At 31.5% G+C, this 19,880-nt stretch overlaps 1 protein-coding gene across 9 annotated transcripts in view; it reads left to right on the top strand.

Annotated features, from left to right (window-relative positions):
* LOC148627146 (uncharacterized) overlaps window positions 1-19,880 on the top strand; it is a 44,717-nt gene that overhangs the window by 21,993 nt on the left and 2,844 nt on the right. For 5 of the 9 annotated variants that reach the window (XM_088568475.1, XM_088568493.1, XM_088568458.1 and 2 more), the window contains 12 exons: window positions 2,998-3,275; window positions 4,573-4,758; window positions 5,628-5,972; window positions 6,755-6,791; window positions 7,318-7,545; window positions 9,112-9,333; window positions 10,192-10,244; window positions 13,417-13,452; window positions 16,981-17,033; window positions 17,451-17,540; window positions 18,229-18,356; window positions 18,608-18,782. In XM_088568475.1, coding sequence (XP_088424601.1) covers window positions 2,998-3,275; window positions 4,573-4,758; window positions 5,628-5,972; window positions 6,755-6,791; window positions 7,318-7,545; window positions 9,112-9,333; window positions 10,192-10,244; window positions 13,417-13,452; window positions 16,981-17,033; window positions 17,451-17,540; window positions 18,229-18,356; window positions 18,608-18,782 — 1,831 coding nt within the window. The remainder of the gene's footprint in view (window positions 1-2,997; window positions 3,276-4,572; window positions 4,759-5,627; window positions 5,973-6,754; window positions 6,792-7,317; window positions 7,546-9,111; window positions 9,334-10,191; window positions 10,245-13,416; window positions 13,453-16,980; window positions 17,034-17,450; window positions 17,541-18,228; window positions 18,357-18,607; window positions 18,783-19,880) is intronic. The other 4 variants (XM_088568523.1, XM_088568503.1, XM_088568484.1 and 1 more) reach the window with 4 other exon arrangements.

The raw sequence follows: 19,880 nt of genomic DNA, 5'->3' as shown, positions 1-19,880 counted from the left end.
TAAGTAAACCAATATTACTATCTGCCAAGCTATGAAGTATGGAAGTCTAAGTACTGACATACTGAGTCAGTTTAGTTCAGATAAGACATACTGAATCTTGTAAGAATAGCAACAGCTTACTTAAAACTCTAAGCTGGTAGGAGTGTAAGTTGATTAAGGCAGTCTGATTTTTCCTGATTTTGAGCAATTCCTGATTTTTTCCTGAATTTTCCAGAGAAATTCCTGATCGCTCCTGATTTTGAACCTTTGCACCACAAAAAAATGTTGAAATATTTATATATTTCACAGTGTTACACAAGTAAAACTGAATGTATATTGTGAAGAATGATATTGTGTATTCATTGGGTTGCTGTTTTACATTCGAATTGTGACTTTTCCTCAATAAATGTCACATCATGTAGGCAGCTATAGTAGAGATTTTCTTTTGTTTTTGTCTGTCTGTTTTATATCTTTGCATTGATGTTGAAAAATGGAGTACATTAGGTCCAATTAACCTTTATGAAACTTTATACACTTATAGATTATGACATGAATTGTTGTTGTTGTTTTTTTTTTTTTTTGGGGGGGGGGTTTATTTAGAATACCTTATAGACCAAAATATTCAATTGAAATTTGCTTGTTCCTCTTCACTAGAACTGTCTTTTTGACATCCTGTCGTGGGGAGAATAATGTTACAACTGGTGTTTTCTGCACGACTAAAAAAGTTGTTTTATAGTTGAAGAATGTCTGTTGGAAAAAACTAAATTTAATCAAAGTGTTCTGACTTCTTTTATAGTGTTACTTCTCAAATTGCTACATTTTTAGAAAGCGCTTACTTAGAGTGGTGGAAGGCAGCCATTTTCATGGAATTTTGTATTACACTGTACATGTATTTCATTACTTTTTATGTTAAAAAATTCCTGATAACTTCCTGATTTTTAAGAAAATTTTTTCCTGATTTCCTAATGTTTTGAACCCAAAAAATGCTCGACAGACTGTTAAGGGCATCACAAAATCAACAGTCTCAACCATCTGCAAACCAGCTAGTGGTAGATGTCCTTGAAATAAACCAACTCAATCTCTGTATCATATGATTGTGATCCAAGGACAAAAATGGCAAATTTACTCTAGATTAATTCATCATGAAAGCAAAATTCTTTGTTTTATCTAGTATATAATAAACCTAGAAACTTTGGATTAGAATTTGCTGGTTTGAATTGATTGAAATAATAAGGGAAAATTGAAAGAGCAGGTTCTATAATAACTGAACTTGGGGTTTTTAAAATAGGTACTTGTCAGTTGAACTTTTGTTGGTGGAAGTGATTCACAACCAGAATTTCATGATCATATATCTTTTTCTAGCAACAGGTCAACTCTAATTTCATCATATTAATTATTTATAATTGCTATAGTTAAAACCAGGGGTATAACTGTAAAGATTTGACAGCTTCCATGTGATATTTTGTTTCAGCCGTAATTGACACCATTCTAGCTCAAACTAAAGAAAAAGAAAAAGAAGAATTACAAAAAACAAAAAAAAATACTTCAAGTATGATAATGAAACCCAATTCTATTGTTAAACCCATCAAGAAGTCAGGTAATGACCTTGTTGTGGATCACTCTCATGTATCTGGGCAGGAGAATACAGGATACATGGCCTCTGACTTTGATACTGGTGGTTCATATGGTGGACGTAAAACTGTCAGAACTAGAAAGAGAGCAGTTAAACAGTCAGGTGATAGGTTGATCTTAGTCACTGAGGTGTTTGATAGTTTCCAGCACTGTATCATTAACTGTCAATTATCCTTATCTGTAGGTTGTATTAGATGTTTAACACTGTTTAGTGAACTGCAGTTTTGGCACTTTTTGATTGTAGACCAATAATTATTGTTGTCTTCTGTCATCCACTTTGTTTTGTTTTATGAAATTCTTGTAACACGTCTGTTTTATCAAAATGGATTGTTTTATTTGCCTTTTTTCAAACATTAGAATGATATGCATTGTTAGAAATAAAGTTCTTTCAAAGTTTTGATCATGTATGCAATATCTCTATGGTTAAATTGTTAGAGCTCTATGTTTGTCAAAACTGGTTTAGATTCCTTCCTAAGGTTGTCTTAGTTTATAGTGTTATATAACTAGATAGAGTTATTTGTAGCAAGGGACGTAAAGTAGCTATTTTGATAATATAATTACCTAGTCCAGTTAACAGATAGTTTAATTAATTCCTATTGTCAAGAAACATCACATGTTTTATCAACATAATCATGCATGCTAAGATAATTTCATAAGTAATTTTTTTTTAAATTCTTAAATGGCAATCAATGGAACTAGTACAGTCCCTGAACTGATCACTGCATCTACTACTGATCGATGACTGGTGACTGTCTGATTACTGACGGATCGATAACTGATGACTGATGACTGATCTGATTGCAGTTTTGTTATGTAAAATGACGAATGATTTGTTCATGTAAATTTAAGAATTTCCATTGGAACGAATCCAATATACTACAAAATAAAATTTACCTTCGATTTAAGATATTAAATCCACAAATTGCAGTATGTTAAAAATAAATCAAATGTAAAATAGAAGTATTTTAATTAATATTAAAATCTATTGCATTATGTATATATTTGAAAAATTGACAAACGAAACAACAGACTCTGTAAAATATATTATGGTCACATGATGCAATCATCAGTTTAATGGATTGGTTTGATGGATCGATGACTGATCAGAAACTGATCGGTAATCAGTTACCAGTTGCAATTTTAGTGGCATGGATCAGTTCAGGTGCTGTACTTATAGGACATTTTTGTTTTGTGTCTTACGAGGTAATGTATGTAGTACTTATAAAATTGTTTAAAATTTTTTACTCAGTTGTTTTTCTTTATTTCAGATTTTTCTATTGGTTTTATCTCTCATAAGTTGTTTTCTTTTTTAAAAAAAGTTAGTTACATTTATACTTTGTAACCAGTATTATCTTACTTTGTTTTTTTCTTCCAAATTTTACATAGCTGGTGTTTCTGATACCAGTGCCACTCAGCAACAGGAGGCTATCACAGTTGGTGAACAGACTACCAGCACTACTGAAAAGGCAGAAGTGGAGGAAGCAAAGAAGATAGAAGAACCAGAAGACAGGAAGGCCAAATATAACTTGAAAGAAATGAACCTGAAGGATTTAACGAAAGGAGAGAAAGTTGTTCGAAAGAAGAAACGCCCAGACTCAACAAAGAAAGAAGCAGACCATGACCATAGAAAAGAAGGAAGCAGTGATGAGGAGGAAGGACTTACTGTAAGTTATAGAGTAAGAGTAAGGACTCACTATAGGTTATAGAGAGAATGTTTTACTGTAAGTTTTTAAGAGAATGTTTTACTGAAGGTTATAGAGTATGGACTCACTGTAGGTTATAGAGTATGGACTCACTGTAGGTTATAGAGAAAATGTTTTACTGTAGGTTATAGAAAGAATGATTTACTGTATGTTAAAGAGTAAGGACTCACTGTAGGTTATAGAGTAATGTCTCACTGTAGGTTATAGGGAGTTTGGTGATCAAAATTACCAATAAAGAATTATAGTGATCAGTCTGTCCGTCGTGCTGTGTGTCATGCCGTCCGTCATGCTGTCTGTAACAAATTTGTGTCTGCTCTATATCTAGAGAACCATTATGATTTCATACTTTATACTTAACATGTATATTAACCAACACCAGAGGATGTGTCATAATGTATGTACAACTTCCTAGGTCAAAGGTCAAGGTAAAAAAAATTTGGTTTCAGTTGACAACCCCATGTCCTGTGGTAAAGATCGTCTCTGCTGTATATCTAGAGAACCATTATGATTTCTAAGTATATACTTGACATGTATATTACCCAACATCGGAGGGTGTGTCATAATGTATGTACAACTTCCTAGGTCAAAGGTCAAGGTCAAAAACTTTGGTTTCAGTTGACAACCCCATGTCCTGTGGTAATGATTGTGTCTGCTCTATATCTTGAGAACCGTTATGATTTCTAAGTATATACTTGACACGTATATTAACCAAAACCAGAGGGTGTGTCATAATGTATGTACAACTTTCTTGGTCAAAGTTCAAGGTAAACAAAACTTTGGTTTCTGTTGACAACCCCATGTCCTGTGGTAAAGATCGTATCTGCTCTGTATCTTGAGAACCTTTATGATTTCAAAGTTTATACTTGACATGTATATTAACCAACACCAGAGGGTGTGTCATAATGATAACAAGAATATGTAATAACTTCAAATAATGCTTCATATCAGCTTATTTACTACTTGTTATTGACAGCAGGACCCACAGAGATGGCTCCAATCTCAATGATATCTAGTTTGGTCTTTTTTGTCATAAGTCTAACTCTGGCATCATTTATTGAAAAAAGCTTGCAAAATGATGGTCAACTCTTGTTAATAAACATATGTCTTTTACAAGGTTGTTGTTTGGAGGGATCTTTCCAGTCAAATAACTTTATTCATATTTGAATGTTTACATTGAAATTTTATTTTAGAAGTTATTCTTTGAGCCATTTTAATAGAATGTCATATTTACATATTTTGTTTTTTTATTAATATACAGGAGGCTCAGAAGAAAGTCAGGGAACAAAAACTAAGAGAGCAGAGAGAGCTACGAAGAAAACAAATGCTGGAACGAAGAATGCCACCAAAGAAAAAAGGTCCTACTCCTGAAGAGTTAATGGAAATGAGAAGACAAGAGATTCTTAAACAACAGAATGAGACAATGGATATAGCTCCACATCTAAGGGTAAGTCCCAGGCAATGGATATAGCCCCACATCTTAGGGTGAGCCCCAGAGATGGTGGAGAACGCCCAATATCTAAGGGTAAGCCCCAGAGACAATGATATAGCCCCACATCTTAGGGTGAGCCCCGGGCAATGGATATAGCCCCATATTTAAGGGTAAGCCCCAGGCAGATGGATATAGCCCACATCTAAGTCCCATCCAATGGATATAGCCCCACATCTTAGGGTGAGGCCCAGACAATGGATATAGCCCCACATCTTAGGGTGAGTCCCAGGCATTGGATATAGCCCCACATCTTAGGGTAAGCCTCAGACAGATGGATATAGCCCCACATCTAAGGGTTAGCCCCAGGCATATGGATATAGCCCCACATCTAAGGGTAAGCCCGAGTGATATAGCCCCACATCTAAGGGTAAGCCCGAGGGATATAGCCTTACATCTAAGGGTAAGCCCGAGGCTATAGTAATATTTTGGCATGCCTTGTTTATTGTTAGCTAGGTTGTAGATTTATATTACACTGTTTATTTAAATTTTGGCATGATAGTATATGCTGAGATTTTAAATGGAGTAGCATGATGTTTCATCTGAAGTATTCTTGTAAGAAAAGAATGACCATTGTAATTCTTTAAGTTATACTTTTTGTGTGTTCAATACTACATTGTAGTAACTTTTAGTTTTATTTGTTCATTTGCTTTAGTTGGATTTATTTAATTTATTTTTTTCTTTCCATATTTTTTCTTTGCTCTTCTCATATTTACATGTTGAAATTCATTTTTCACTTTCCAGATTTTTATTGAAATTTTTATGCTTCGCTTTGCTTGTTGTGCACTTTTTATGTTGTTAGCATGCCTTAGTTACATCAATTGTAGCCTAAACCAGCACCAAACATGAAACCTTTAGACAATCAAAAACATCAAGAGAAGTTAGGAGATGATCCCATGTTTAAATTAGATGAACCTCCAAACATGGAAGCAATGGAAGACCAACTTTGGGCTATAGAAGCTGGTGTTGAACCATCACAACACGGGCTGATGGGAACAAAATTAGAATTACCTCCCCTGAGAAAAGGACCAGGTGCTCCAGGAATTAAGGCTAAATTTAATCCAGACAGACAGAGAACTATGATAGGAGACAGGAGTAAAACTCCTAGTATGGCTCCTACTCAAACTCATGATCTTGATCAATCTGTAGAAACTCCTGACTTGATTCAGGTGGTGAGTAAATGTATAAGGTGTGTCACTGAGAAGATATGGATTAATTCATTGGAATTTCACAAATCACATGGGTGTATTTAACCTTACATCTAATAAACACACATGTAACCACATGTACTGCATCCATTCACATGCATTTTACTTTGGTATTTTTGTTTATATAAAATGTACTTTGTTGTTTTTTGATGATGAAGCACTCCCTGAGATTAACTTATTATTTTCATATTGCACTGGTTTACTACTAATTAACTCTGTTTATATATAGATACCGTGTAGTCCTCTTTACTTATAGACAATTGAATTTTGTTTTCTTTGGTTCACAAATCTCTTTATTTCTGGAAACTAAATTGGTAAATAAGACTGATTTATTTCCTCTAAATATTAAATGTAAAAATGCAATATAATACACAGGACATGATTAGTTCATCTTTTTTATATTTACATATTCATTGTTTTTGTTGTGTTTTATTTGCTAGGTATTATGGTTGGTTTGGCATGAGTTGTGTTCTTGTTTATGTGAAGAAAAAGCTATTTATTATTTGTGTTTTTATTAAACAAAACCATCTTGTAAACTAAAGATAAAAGAAAATGCTGTGATTTAAGCTTTAATTTAATGAAAATTTCAATACCTATTTTCCAAATTGCTAATATTATTACATTATATTTTAAATATGTAAATTTAAAGCAAAAATGAGACAGGATAAATGTGTTAAAGTTTTATCACCTTATTTCCACTTTTTTTCTTTTAATTAATGCAAGGAATTGTACATTTGTTGTTGTAGAAATCAGGGAAGTCAGAAGTTACAGCTACAGATGGAGGTCAGTAGTTTATTATTATAATAAGTAGTTTGGTATGGATAGCAAAATGTCTCTGACTTTTGATCTCTCAAGGATAAGGCCTTAAGCATTCATCTAAGTTGATTAGATAACTCCTTGGTGGACCTTGTGATGATGGAAGTAAATCTCTGTAGTTCTTTAATCTTATACTGTCATTTAAGCATATAGTGTAAGTTTTTTTGTTTTTGTTTTTGTTTTTTTTTGCCATGAGGTCAAAAGACAGAGACAACTGCTAAAAATACCTCTAATATTAAAATACTTTGCATGTCTAAGTGGACACTAAGAATACATTGACCAAATGGAAACAGTAATTATTGCTTTAATTTAATTTTCTTTACCTATCTTTTAATGGGGGGACTTTTTATATGCTTTTTCATCGTGAGGATAAGATCATTTCAAGGCAAATGAGTTCAGTAATTCATTATAATTATTTCCTTAAGATGTAGAATCTTCTATAACATGAAGTAAAATACAGGGTATGAAGTCTGTAACCCATTTTCTCTATAAGTGAGCAAGTCCCCAAGGAATGAGAGATATATCGTAGGGGAACTACCGGAGGTTGGTGATGAGTTAGACCCTCGGTGGATAGAGAGACCAAGGTCCAGGTTGGATCGGTCTGGGGCAGAGACCCCTACAGCTGCCCTGTACAGATTGAAGGACAAAGACCAGAAAGGAGGGCATGCTCAGCCCATTAAAGTGATTCTACCAAGAGAATCTGACCAGAAACTAGAATCATGTAAACTTGCTGTTCATTCCCTGTAGAGGCTTTCATTATTCAGTAACTAATACTTATAACATGTTTGTTTCATAGCTAACATTCTAATTTTGATTTTTTTGCAGTTAACATTTTACTTTTGATTTTTTGTAACTAACAGTTCTGTTCTAATTATCTATGTATGAAGCTCTTTTAAAAAGATCTAATAAGTGGATTCTGATGAATTTTATCAATTAAATTTTGCTTAGATTAAACACCGCAGAACAAGAATTTTCTTGCTGACTTGGATCTGTTGATGCTAAAATCTCCTTGAGTTCTGCTCATAAGGTTACCATCCAAAAATTCAGTAGAATTATCTCCCTTTGAACATGACAACAACTTTCAAATTTTCAACCACTAATTAGAATTTATATATGTTTTTTTTTAATTGAACATTTGTTTATTTAACTAACATTACTGTTATTAACACTTATATTACTTAGTATATTAATCTTTAAACTTTGTTTTTATACTTTTTATAGACATTCTGTAGATTGATATTTTATCTGTTAGTACATGACTGTGTTTATTTATATTAAAATAATACTCAGAATTTCTACAATGCACTACTGTAATATATACCAAAGATGTTGGCTTCTGTAGGTCCCATATTATGGAGCAATACAGCATACCATGTAAAGCTTCAAGCCGTATATATTCATTATCTCATTGTATACAGATTCCATGTTAACTATTGCAATTTCACTTGGGATTCATTGTCTGTTATTCTTAAGAAAATCTGCTCCTCTGAAACCATTGAATGGATTATCACCAAGTATTTGGTCACAAGCATCCTTTTGGGTAAATATGATGTTGAATATGAAAGTTAAGAAAAAACATGGTTGCCAGGTTACAAGTTTTTTAAAATTTTTCATCGCCTTTGAAAGGCAATGGATTGTGATATTGCAATAGTTTGCACTATCTTCAAAATCACATTAGAAAGAAAATATTTTGTGAAATGTTCCTTACAAGTAGACCTTTTCCTGTGGGCATCTCAAAAAATTCTGAGTAGTACATGTTACAAAGTTTTGTTCAAAGAATTATTGTCTTTCGTTAGCTTGTTTTTCTATTGAAGTAATTAAGGTTCATTGGAGTTGCTGCTTTCTTAGTGATTTATATTTGTTTATTTAATACATTGTCTCCAGATGTATTTAACAAAAGTAGTATAACTTGTAATGAATGTTGGGTAGATGTTCAAACTGTCTTTTGTTGTCTAGTATTAAAATTGACACTTGGTAAGTAAAGGCTGTATTAATTTTTGTTTGTAAAATAAGTGATTTTTGTTGTTTTATTTCAAAAGTGTCCCCTCCTGATGGTTTTTGGGAGAAAATATAAGTTTTTTATGACTTTGCAGTAGTTTTTTCTAAGAAACCACCTAAAATAGGGAGAACATCATACAATAAAAAAAAACGCTAGAGGTGTACAGAATGTAAAACTGGGAAAAGTTGAAATCCACTAATATTAATTTCCAATTTTTAGATTTCAATTTACATCTGTGTTGTTTAACAGCAATCTATATTTTTGGTAATTATGTTTTATACTTTACAGTATGTGGAACACCCATTCCTGAAGTGGTGGAGGATGACCATGGTCCTAAAACTGGATGTGATGCTGATGACGAGAGAACTGATGATGAAGAATTTAGGCTGAGAATGCAGAGGAAAGGAGAGATGAAGGAAGACCAAGAGGGTCCATTACTTACACAAGAGGAAAGAGGAATGGCGCAACAAAGACCTTACTCCTCATTCCATAGGAAGAAAGCCTATCAATGTAAGTTACTTGGTATTAATGTTCTGTGCTGGATTAGCATTGGTATTATCTAAAGCCCATAGTGGTTAAGCTTATAGATGTGCATGAAGGAATACAATTATTGTTGGATGTCTCCAAAGGGAGGTAATACAAATCAAGGGTTTTACATGTTAAAACCTTTAAAACTTTGAAGCACATCTCTTCTTAAACTGATCAAGGAATTTTTATGTAATTTTATAGGAAGATTTGGCAACAATAATTCTGATTGGTCCTATTTGGCCACTGTTTAATTTTTCATTACAGTGGTAGACGATCAAACATGAAGATTTAGGTAATTATCCTTGAATGAATGAATAAACATTAAGTGTCAGTCCCTGAAACAGTTTTAGTGATGCAATATTGTGTATTTGACTTATTCATTATGTTGTTATAGAATGTATAAGTTTCTTTATTCCTGTTTTAACAAAGGACTCTGACCTTTTTGAACTGATTTTTAGGTGAGTTTAATTGTGTAAGATTTTCCACAATGGCCAGGGAATGGTTGTGATCACACCGAAGTACTTAAATCCTGCCACGTTTTTTGTACCTGCCCAAATCATTAATCTCTGGCCTCTGTATGTATTGTTTCATTTTTACTTTCAGATTACTTTTATGTTGCTTGAGTATATAGGAACAACTCTTTTGCTGTGTATCGGTGTATAATGTTGTTTTGGGGCCAGCTGCAGCCTGTCTTGTGATGTGAGGGTTTTCTCATTGTTCATTGAAGACCCATTGGTGGCCTTGAGCTGGCATTTTTCAGGTGGAGTTGTCTCTTTGACATTCTCACCATTTCCATTCATGTTATATACAACATGATTTATATTTTAAACTTTATTTCAGTGGCAGGAGAAGAAAGGAGACCACAGACAGCCTTTGCCAGATTTAAAGCTGAGGTATGACTATTATATTATGTTTATTACTTGTTATAGCATGAGGGTAGTCTATTGTAGTATCATGGTTGTAATAAATCTCACTAAAATCTTTGAATAATTAAGAGATTCATTTGGTCAAAAATTGAGGAGGAATTTTTATGCCCTGATGAAGCTTATACTGACTTTGAAAGTTTTTATAGAAATATTATTGTGTTTTGTTTTTGAACATTTTTTTTTATTGACATTCAGATGATTACAGTTTTCTTGCTTTATTCTTCTCAGAAAAAAATTGAATAGAGAATTTTTTTACTGAGGGACTGTAATATTTAAACTTATTTGGATGCATAAGTTGTGGATTTGATGGTTGAAAATTGAGTTTACTAATCACTGTCAAATCAAGATTGATGAGAGAAAATGTTCCAATACAGTTTTGTTGTCTACTTGCTAATGTCTAAGGAAATGATTTTTAAAATCTAAGAAATAGTGTCTTTGCAGTGAAATTAAAAAAAATAACAGTAATGTAGAATATATCTTGTGATTTACATTATTCAGTGAAATTCTATTTTTCAGCAAATGTTGTATTAAATAGCTGCTTATGTTATCTTATACAAAAATTAATTTGATCAAATTTATTGTATGATCCATTGTAATCATCTTAAAATAAGTTTCATATACTGGTTTTAAAGGAAATAAAAAGTTTTTTTGTACTTGTTCAAAGCTTCACTTTTCCACATTATCATTTCAACAACTAAGAGAGACCACTCCTTTTTTTATCAAATCATTCTGGTCAGTAAGTCATTATGGTGTAATAAAGAATGTGTGTCCTGAAGTTTTAACCTTGACACCAGAATTTTAATGAAATGTTTGCCACCATTTTAAAATGTAAATGCAGGTATTGATTCCAGAAACCAAATATTGTAATAGGGGACATGAAGGACTGTCAATGTCTTTGAACTTTTGTAAAGAGAGTTTATTCTGTTAGATGATTATTATTCTATTTACATAATAGATTACAGGTGAGACAGGTGAAAATTTCTCGTTAACATACCTTGTGACCTTCAAACACATTTTAGAAGTAATTTCATTAATTTTTAATATTACTATTTATCTTAATTCAATTATTTTTCTACTTATTTATCTAAGTCTAATAATGCATTTCTTGTTTAAATATATTAATTTCTCTATTATTTTAGTTTTTCAACTTTCTTTCTCTTTTTGTTTTCTTCATTTTTCTGAGCAGTTTGTAACATATTTTTTATAACATTCAGATATCATGAAATCTGAGGAGTTTATAGTAAATCTCTTCTTAAATTCTTTAAAATCTTTTTTAAAAAACCTATAAATGTGTACATGTCATGTTATTTGAATTAAGACCAGAGAACAGAACTAAACCAAGAACTAGGTTCTCATAGAAGTTTGAGTGTTGGATATATTTAGACTTGACAAGTTGTTTTAAAGGTTAAAAGTCTTACTACCTTCAAATTAAATCTTTGTATCTTTTGAGATCTTTATCGACCATATGATAAAATGATCCTATAGCCATTTAAAATTCTCTGTGTAACATGTAGCATTTAGACTTGGGACTAATCTCCCCCAGGGTATAGCTCTGTGACAGTGAGGTATACAGATCTACCAGTGTAATTATAGCACATAATCTCTCATACTCAATAGGAGTTTTAGAATTATATAAAAGTTTTGTACTTATAAGACATTTAAATCCTTTTAAGGATGTTTTAGGAGATTAAAAACATGTCTTTACAAAAAAAACAGTTTGATTGTACTGAACAGAAATAAAATCCTTTCCCCTTGCCCTATGACATGTATATGTCTACTTCAGTTTTGTGTAAGTTTTATTTCTTTTTAGAAGTTTCACTGTTTTGTCTAATTTTGTTGAATACATTTTTCAAATTTTTCACTCCTAACATACAACACTTCAAATACATTTCTTTTTATGGTTGTTAAATCTTTTACATGTACTTTTATATTAATAAAGTAAACTAATTGGCATTTCTATTTAGATGTTATCCATTTTTGACTGTTTTTTTTTTGTAGGATGTTATAACTAGGGCATAACTTGACAATGTCATTTTAACTGAAACCTTGTGAGATAATATATTCTGATATCAGTATGTGTAGATTGTAAAATTGTTACAGTTAGATTTTAGACAAGATATAAATGTTAAACATACAAAGACTGATATAGATGGTATAAAACCAACTTGATATTACAGTTCAAGTCAACTTGGTTTTGTAAATATTATCTACAGGAGAAAATTCATTAAACTGAACCATTGGAAAAGTGAATGCCAGTTTTTGCATCATTTATTGACTTATATCACATAAAAGCCTTGGAGACATTATTTTAAATACAAAATGTCAACACTTAATGTGTTTAAATATTTTCATAAACTCTCCAATTAAATGTGTGTACCATAAAGCTGTATAAAGGCCACTTAGTAAGGTATATTTATACAACAATCCTAGCTACCCCAGTAACAGTCGGAGAGCTTTCTATCTGATTCAATACCACTGTCAACTGATTTCAACTTTTCATGTTTATTAAAATTCAAACCTTTTATATATGCTTTACATTATATCATTTCTATTAAATACCACATAAGCTAGACTTCTATTTGATAGAAATATTGATAGTATCGATGAAATGTTGTGTTTAAGGTTCAAAACTTTAATTGTAAAGACACTCAAAATGGAAGAGTGAAATTTTCCAAGTGATTTAAGTATTCTATGGAAACTTGATTGTTATATCTATTTATAATGAACAAAATCTTGTTTGTGAACAAATAGCGGCGTCCAACAAAGCATTTAAGAATATAATATTGACCGTCATAAAATTTTCTTTGTCAGATTACAATACGTAAGTTGATTTTTCATCTATGAAATTACAGGGATGAATATCGGCAACTTGAATTAAATTTTGATGTTTATTAGTACATATAAACATTTAAACTAAAAGCTATTTGTGGTTGTTATTCAAATAAAAATTGTGGATTTCTCATGCCTAATAAAAAGGAGTTTACTGAAAGGCATTAATTAGTGTAACATTATGATGCGGTTATTGAACAGTTTTATGTACATTACCACAAACTTTTAAGTTGGACTTTTAAACATATATTTGTGCAATATTTGTACTCTGAAAATGTCTGAGTGTGATGTTTCTGATGTGTCAATGCAGTTGGAGATTTTACTTGAAATCCCTGAGAATTTAGAGGTAAGACATAGCTATATTATGAGAAATTCTTTGGGATATGTAAGGGAGTCTTTTTAAACTAAAATTGATTATTTTAAAATTTAAATTTAAAATTTGAAAATTTGAAAATCTATTTTTCATCTGTTTAACTTAATAAAAAAAAACAATTATGTTGTAAATAAATATTTTATCAATATAAATATTCTAATGAATTTCTCGAACTAAGGGATCCCCTACACTCTGCTATTGAGGGTGGGCTGTATGTGTTACTATGCCAAATAAAGTGTGGAATATACTTGTGGCAGCTAAGCATGTACATTAATGCTGTTGTGTTCTAGATTGAGCTATTTAACAATCAGTGTTGGTTGTACAATATATGGACATGGCCACTGTAGTGTGTATGCAATGAGTTATCTCCCCTCTGTAAAGTTTTTGTTACCTTTAGTTGCAGGTTTTAGTTTTAGAGCTTGTATCGTTAACGAACTAATTTAAAAAAAAAAAAAATTCATTTTAAAAGTAGTTAAATAGAATTATTCTGAATTGATGACATGATACTGATTTAACATACAGACACAGTGATTGAAGATAACTCATTTATAGGTGCAGAGGAAATGATCTATCACACTATAGCTATATCGTATAGGTATTTAGTCAAACACATCCAAAAATTATATTGTCACATACATTCAAAACTCCACGAGTTGCATAATGTAATACTAAACTGATTATCAGTAGGTGCACGCCTAGTCATTTGCTTGGAATTTCATTGTTTTTCAGTTTTTACCAAAAGTTATGTGATCCTTTGCCATAAATTTAGACTGTACAAAAGCTTGTACAAAAGTGATGTGAGCAATCACTAACACTTTGGACCATACACTTAGCATGACCAAAGAACACATGAGCTTTTGTTATCACTCCAGACATTTTGCCAATAATTTGGACCATATTCAGGCTTGGTCAGTGGTCATCTGAGCAATTGCCGTCACTTGTGACCTATTGCCTTTCTTTTGCACCCAATTTAAGTATGACCAATCTCTTAAGATCCATTACCTTTTCTTTTCAGCTTTTTGAAATAATTGTTTCCTTTAAAGCTATTAAGTTAATCTTAATCAAATTTGATAGACTTTGTAAAGTGATTTTGATATGCTGTTTTTATTCTAGTTAGGTATAAAAAAAGCTTGTTCAATAAAGTTTGCCACCCAGGGATTTGTCTCTGTTGTATTCATTTTCTGTTTGTTTTTTCTCCTTTGAAATACTGAGTTAGACTTTTTATTGAAATTAGTGCTGTAGACCTGACAATGAGAGGCTAACAGGAATGTCAGTTATACAAGAAAAGCTAGATAGGGTAAAAATACTTAAAGGTCATTTACATGGTCACTGTATGTACAGTTCATTATTTAAACTACATGTACTACTATATGTTGATCCCAGGCATTCTATAATGAGAGGCTAGGAAAAAGGCAAGCTAGTTATGGTGAAAACAATTAAAGGAAAAAATTTAATTTAGGTACAAGTCAGTGTATATACAGTTCATTGCTGTAACTATAATGTAGATTACAAGAGATCTATATCAGATTAAGAAAGTATTGTAGATGTGAAGAACTATCTCTAGACAAACTTGTAGATCCTGTGGAATATTTGCCACTATCTAAATGACAGATTGTTTCTTCACAATCAGAAAATGTTTCAATTTAGAACAAATTATATAATAAAATGATCAATAGACATTAGGACCAATACATATCATTAATTTTATTCTTATATAAATACATCATTCTTATCTGAATTGATCCCAAGTCTTTCTTTCAATGTCTAGGATTGTGAAATTATTGATATTTCGTCTGGAAAATTACCACATATTTTAGTTGGATGCTCAAAAGTATAAAGTTATTGTTAAAATCAATGTAGAGATTGATTTCAGTATTAATTTTTACTGTTTAATGGACAAAATATATACAATTTCCTGGGTTAACTGGTACTAAGTGTCAATATTTCTCTTGTTTTGGTGTATAGCTAATGTTTGGTCATTGATTGGTGTGTTGCTTGGCAAATGTTTGATGTGTTGAGAAAGTTCATATATCACTCATACTTATAATCAGGCAAGGCTTCATCTTCTGACATGTAGTAATTAAATGTTGTAAGTGTATGGAAAACAGAAGTTAAAGAAGATGAATTATAGAACTTACATGTATATATCAGGGTTACATTAATCTTGAATTAGTTGATATTGGATGAAAACTTTCAAATCACTTTCTGTATTGATAAAAAATGAAGAAAAGCATATAGCATTAAATGATTCATTAAACAATTTATTTAAGAATGATGACAGAAAACTGATTCCAGGATAAACATAAGGATTTAATCTTTATTTCACTGTTTTCTGGTTTCTCTTTGTTAACGTTTATTATGGCTGGTAAATACTTATTTTAGTAGTTTTCGTTTGAATACTTTTTTCAATGAGAACTAATATTGTCATAGGAAATTGATAAGTTTTACTTCTTGTACAATGAAGGGGATTATTATATAGATAGCAGTGTTTTATCGAATGTTCCCAGTGAAATAAATTTCAATAATTCACACTGTGAAATAAATTTGGTAGTTTCACTCTCGAACTTTCTCCCGCCAGAACTTCACAACTTTGAAATCAATCCACCATTCACAAAATTTGAAATTTATGTGGAAAATAGCAACGAATATTTGATGAAATTTATATAATAAATAGGATAATCAATTGGTTATCGTGAATAACTATAACTTGATCACTCATGCCAAGAAAGCAGTAAGATTTAACACATGCGAGGAACAAGTTCTGCACACTCGTTAAATCTAGGCGTTCTTCGGCACTCGTGATCATATTTTGGTTATTCACTTCTTCCAACTAATTATCCTATTAAGAATACTCACAAAATAAGATTTTTTTTTTCAAAATTTATAAGAGCTTGTTGTATATTTGATATTTTGGAAGAGATGTGTTACAAGAATTCTCTCAAAAGTGTTTCACAACTGGTAATTTTTTAACATGTTCTGAAATAGAATGTTTTTATAGGGTTCAAATCCCCAGTACCACATGCCCATGGTTTCAGTGATTTATCTGGATATTATTACCCCCCTTGTTTCGATGTTTTGTTGGTGATACTATTAAATGGTTTTATTTTCATTTCTAAGTATTTAAACTGTCAATTTTAGAATAAATGTCTATCATAAAAATACATTGTGATCATAAATCTTTTGTACACAGACAACAGTAAGTTCTCAAAATAGCCATTTTTAAGTATTTCTATGGGTGTAATGATAATTTAAAATGTTTTTGCTGTGAAGTAAATGATCAGTACACATATACTACTATTCACAAAATGAAGGATGGTTTATTCTGCTGTTTAATTTTTTATTATGGAAATCCACGAGTGAAATAGAACCATATGATATTTTTTTATTATGATATTTCTTTATTTTAATGATTTTTAATTTCTTTTCCTATCAATATAGTATGGATATCTATTTCTTTCTGTAATTATGCCAAATATCAATATAACATTTTATTTGTTGTAGGAACTCCAGGAAGTGTTTGACAAAGCTTTGGATAAATTTCAGAAATTACCAGGGTATGACTTTACCTGCTTTCACTTCTGTATTGAATTATATAGGATGTTACATTGTATTACTGTTTGTTTTATCATTAATCAACAATTATCAAGCAAAAAAATTATGAAGTGAAAAATTAATTTAATTCTAATACTGTTAACACTGTATTCTTGTCCCTCCATCTGTCTGTCTGTCTGTCCTACTTTTTCGCAACGGTTTTCTCTGCAACTACTTGTCACAATCACTTGATATTTTGACACAAGTTTCATAACGATGTAGCTTGAAATGCCATTAGATTTTGGACTTGTGAAACAACAACTTTCTGTCTGTTTATTTTTGATAAATACACTAGAGGGGAGTTGCAGGGATATTACTCATGGGCATTGGCTCACATGGTTTTTTTTATTAGTTTAGAACATTTGAATTATTTGTTGCAGAACACCTCAAGCATTACCTGCTGATAAATTATTACACAGGAACAGTGGGCTGATGTTTGATGAAAACTGGCCAGACAGGGAAATTGAAAGGTACTCAACCACAAATGTATGGAAGAAATGTAGTGTGTCTGAAAATACTAAGTTCCTATTTAAAAAATGAACACCAAATATACCAAAGGTTATACTTCACCAAGATACATTGAAACTGTCTATGTAATATCATTAAGCACTACCAGCATGCATATAGATGAGCATCTAGATTTTAGTCTGTGTGTCTGTCCAATGAAGTTGTTATCATTACTTATTTTCTTACTTCCAGTACTTGATGATAGTTTCTTCTTTAGAGAGTATTTATCAAAATATCATACTCATATTTTCATGGCCACAGTACATATATATGTACATCATGGTGATAACTTATATTTTAATTCAGCGTATAGTTCGACTTGCTTTATGTCAAGTTGACAGATATATAAATACAGTTAGAGTTTTAACCATTCATTTCTCACTCTACACGTTGACATACTCCCCAACAGAGTGGGGAACACTCTCGGACCCACGTCAACACAGCACCCCAGCTGCTAGTAGGACATACTCTGACCGAGTTCTTCGGTCAGGTATTCTGAAGGCTGGGCTCCGCCACCAACACCAGTTGGTTCTACTAACCCTTTAACATCAACCGTTAGAGCCCTGTTTTGGTATTCAAAGTCTTTAAAAACCTCCCAATCATCATCAACCATTCATTTGACTATAGTGCTGTATATGATTTTATTTGTAGGCACCTATTGTTGAGAATGCAGAAGGAATTAAGGACCAGGAGTGCTTTGAAGAAAAGACAGGACTGGGAGGACAAACTCAATGAAAAGAGAAAACTGTTTACTAAAAGGTCTACTGAAGAGAAATCAGGTAGAATATCCTTTCTTTCAATTGTGAATTAATATATAAATGACAATGATTAACATGTAGTAAAATGAGATTGTTTGTTAACTTTCTGTATCCAATTAAATAGTAGAAAAACAGCATGTTTCATCTTCTCTATTGTGACATCTTGTTAGGAAAAATAGGATGTCTTAATATAAGTGTATTTTGAATTAATCCAATACATTTCACTTCTATTGTTAGGGGCATTAAATTTATTTAGTATTTCTTTGTTTTAGTTGGTGGGATGACTATAAACTCTGACTCGTACATTCTTGGTCAAATGCAACGTGCCAACACTGCACTAATGAACACTGGTCAACCAACTGTGACTGTCCGGAAGCGACCACAGACTGCTTTTGCAACTCTTCAACAGGTTGACAAGAAAGAATTAAAAGCAGAAAAGCCATTCAGGTTTGTTGAATTAAAAAACATTCAGATTTGTTGGGTCAAAAAAACATTCAGGTTTGTTGGGTTAAAAAACATTTAGGTTTGTTGGGTCAAAAAAACATTCAGGTTTGTTGGATCAGAAAATGTTCATGTTAAAAATAATATTCAGGTTTTTTACATTTATGTGTTAGTTTGCTGGAAACTTTTAAGTTCAAAATTTAAATAATTTTAATTTAAATTTAAGGATTTTAATTATAAAATTATAAGATTGTTTTTAATTTTTGACCAAGTTATACTTGCATAACAAACTTTAGGGCAGTTAACCTTTGTTCATAAACTGCTTTGCGGTTCCTGTAGTGTAAACTGCCCCAAAGTTGCTTATTTCCTAAAACCTGATCAAAATTTAAAAACAATCCTTAAATACTATCAAATTCCTTCCTTTCTACCTCTCTACCTCTGTAGTTTGGATTCCAAGTTGATGGACATAATGGAGTAACACTAGCAATTTTACAGGTAGCTTAAGTATCTATTGTTAGCCAATAATTATGAAGTGGTCAGCTATAAATATCTGTAAATATTTATATTACACATTTTAGGTAAAGAGAACTTTTAAGTATTCTGTAAATGCATCACCTGTTGAAATATAAAGCTTAATAAACTCATACAGATGGGTTATATGGAGGATATAATGGCTTGTTTTTCATCACTTTGGTTTAATGTTATTTTTTGTTATTTTTTAGATACACATTTTTTTCCGTTAATAAACTAAATTTTTTGCTTGACTGTGGCATCAGGTTATGCTCTCATTTTTTTCATTTAAATAACATTAAGAAAAAAAAGATGCACTCTGTTAAACATTTTTGCAAATAATTTGAGTGTGAAATCAGGTCTAGAGGCTGATTGACTCCATCTTTCACACTTAGGAGTACCTACTGTGTGTAATTATTAAAACAATTTTTATATACTGCGGTACATATTGAGGGTGTGCACTTCCTATTATGAAGAAATTCAATCAATTTTTCCTACATTTTTAGCTTTTTGAACTTAGCCACTTTTAACACTTTGTTTTGAACGGTACCTACTTTGTGTTGTGTATAACTTTTAAAGTATTTACCAATACTC

Source organism: Perna viridis, chromosome 1 (assembly GCF_037379345.1).
Source record: "Perna viridis isolate PV_CMFRI_1.1 ecotype Kerala chromosome 1, ASM3737934v1, whole genome shotgun sequence".
Lineage (NCBI taxonomy): Eukaryota > Metazoa > Mollusca > Bivalvia > Mytilida > Mytilidae > Perna > Perna viridis.
This window is presented reverse-complemented; position numbering and strand designations above follow the sequence as displayed.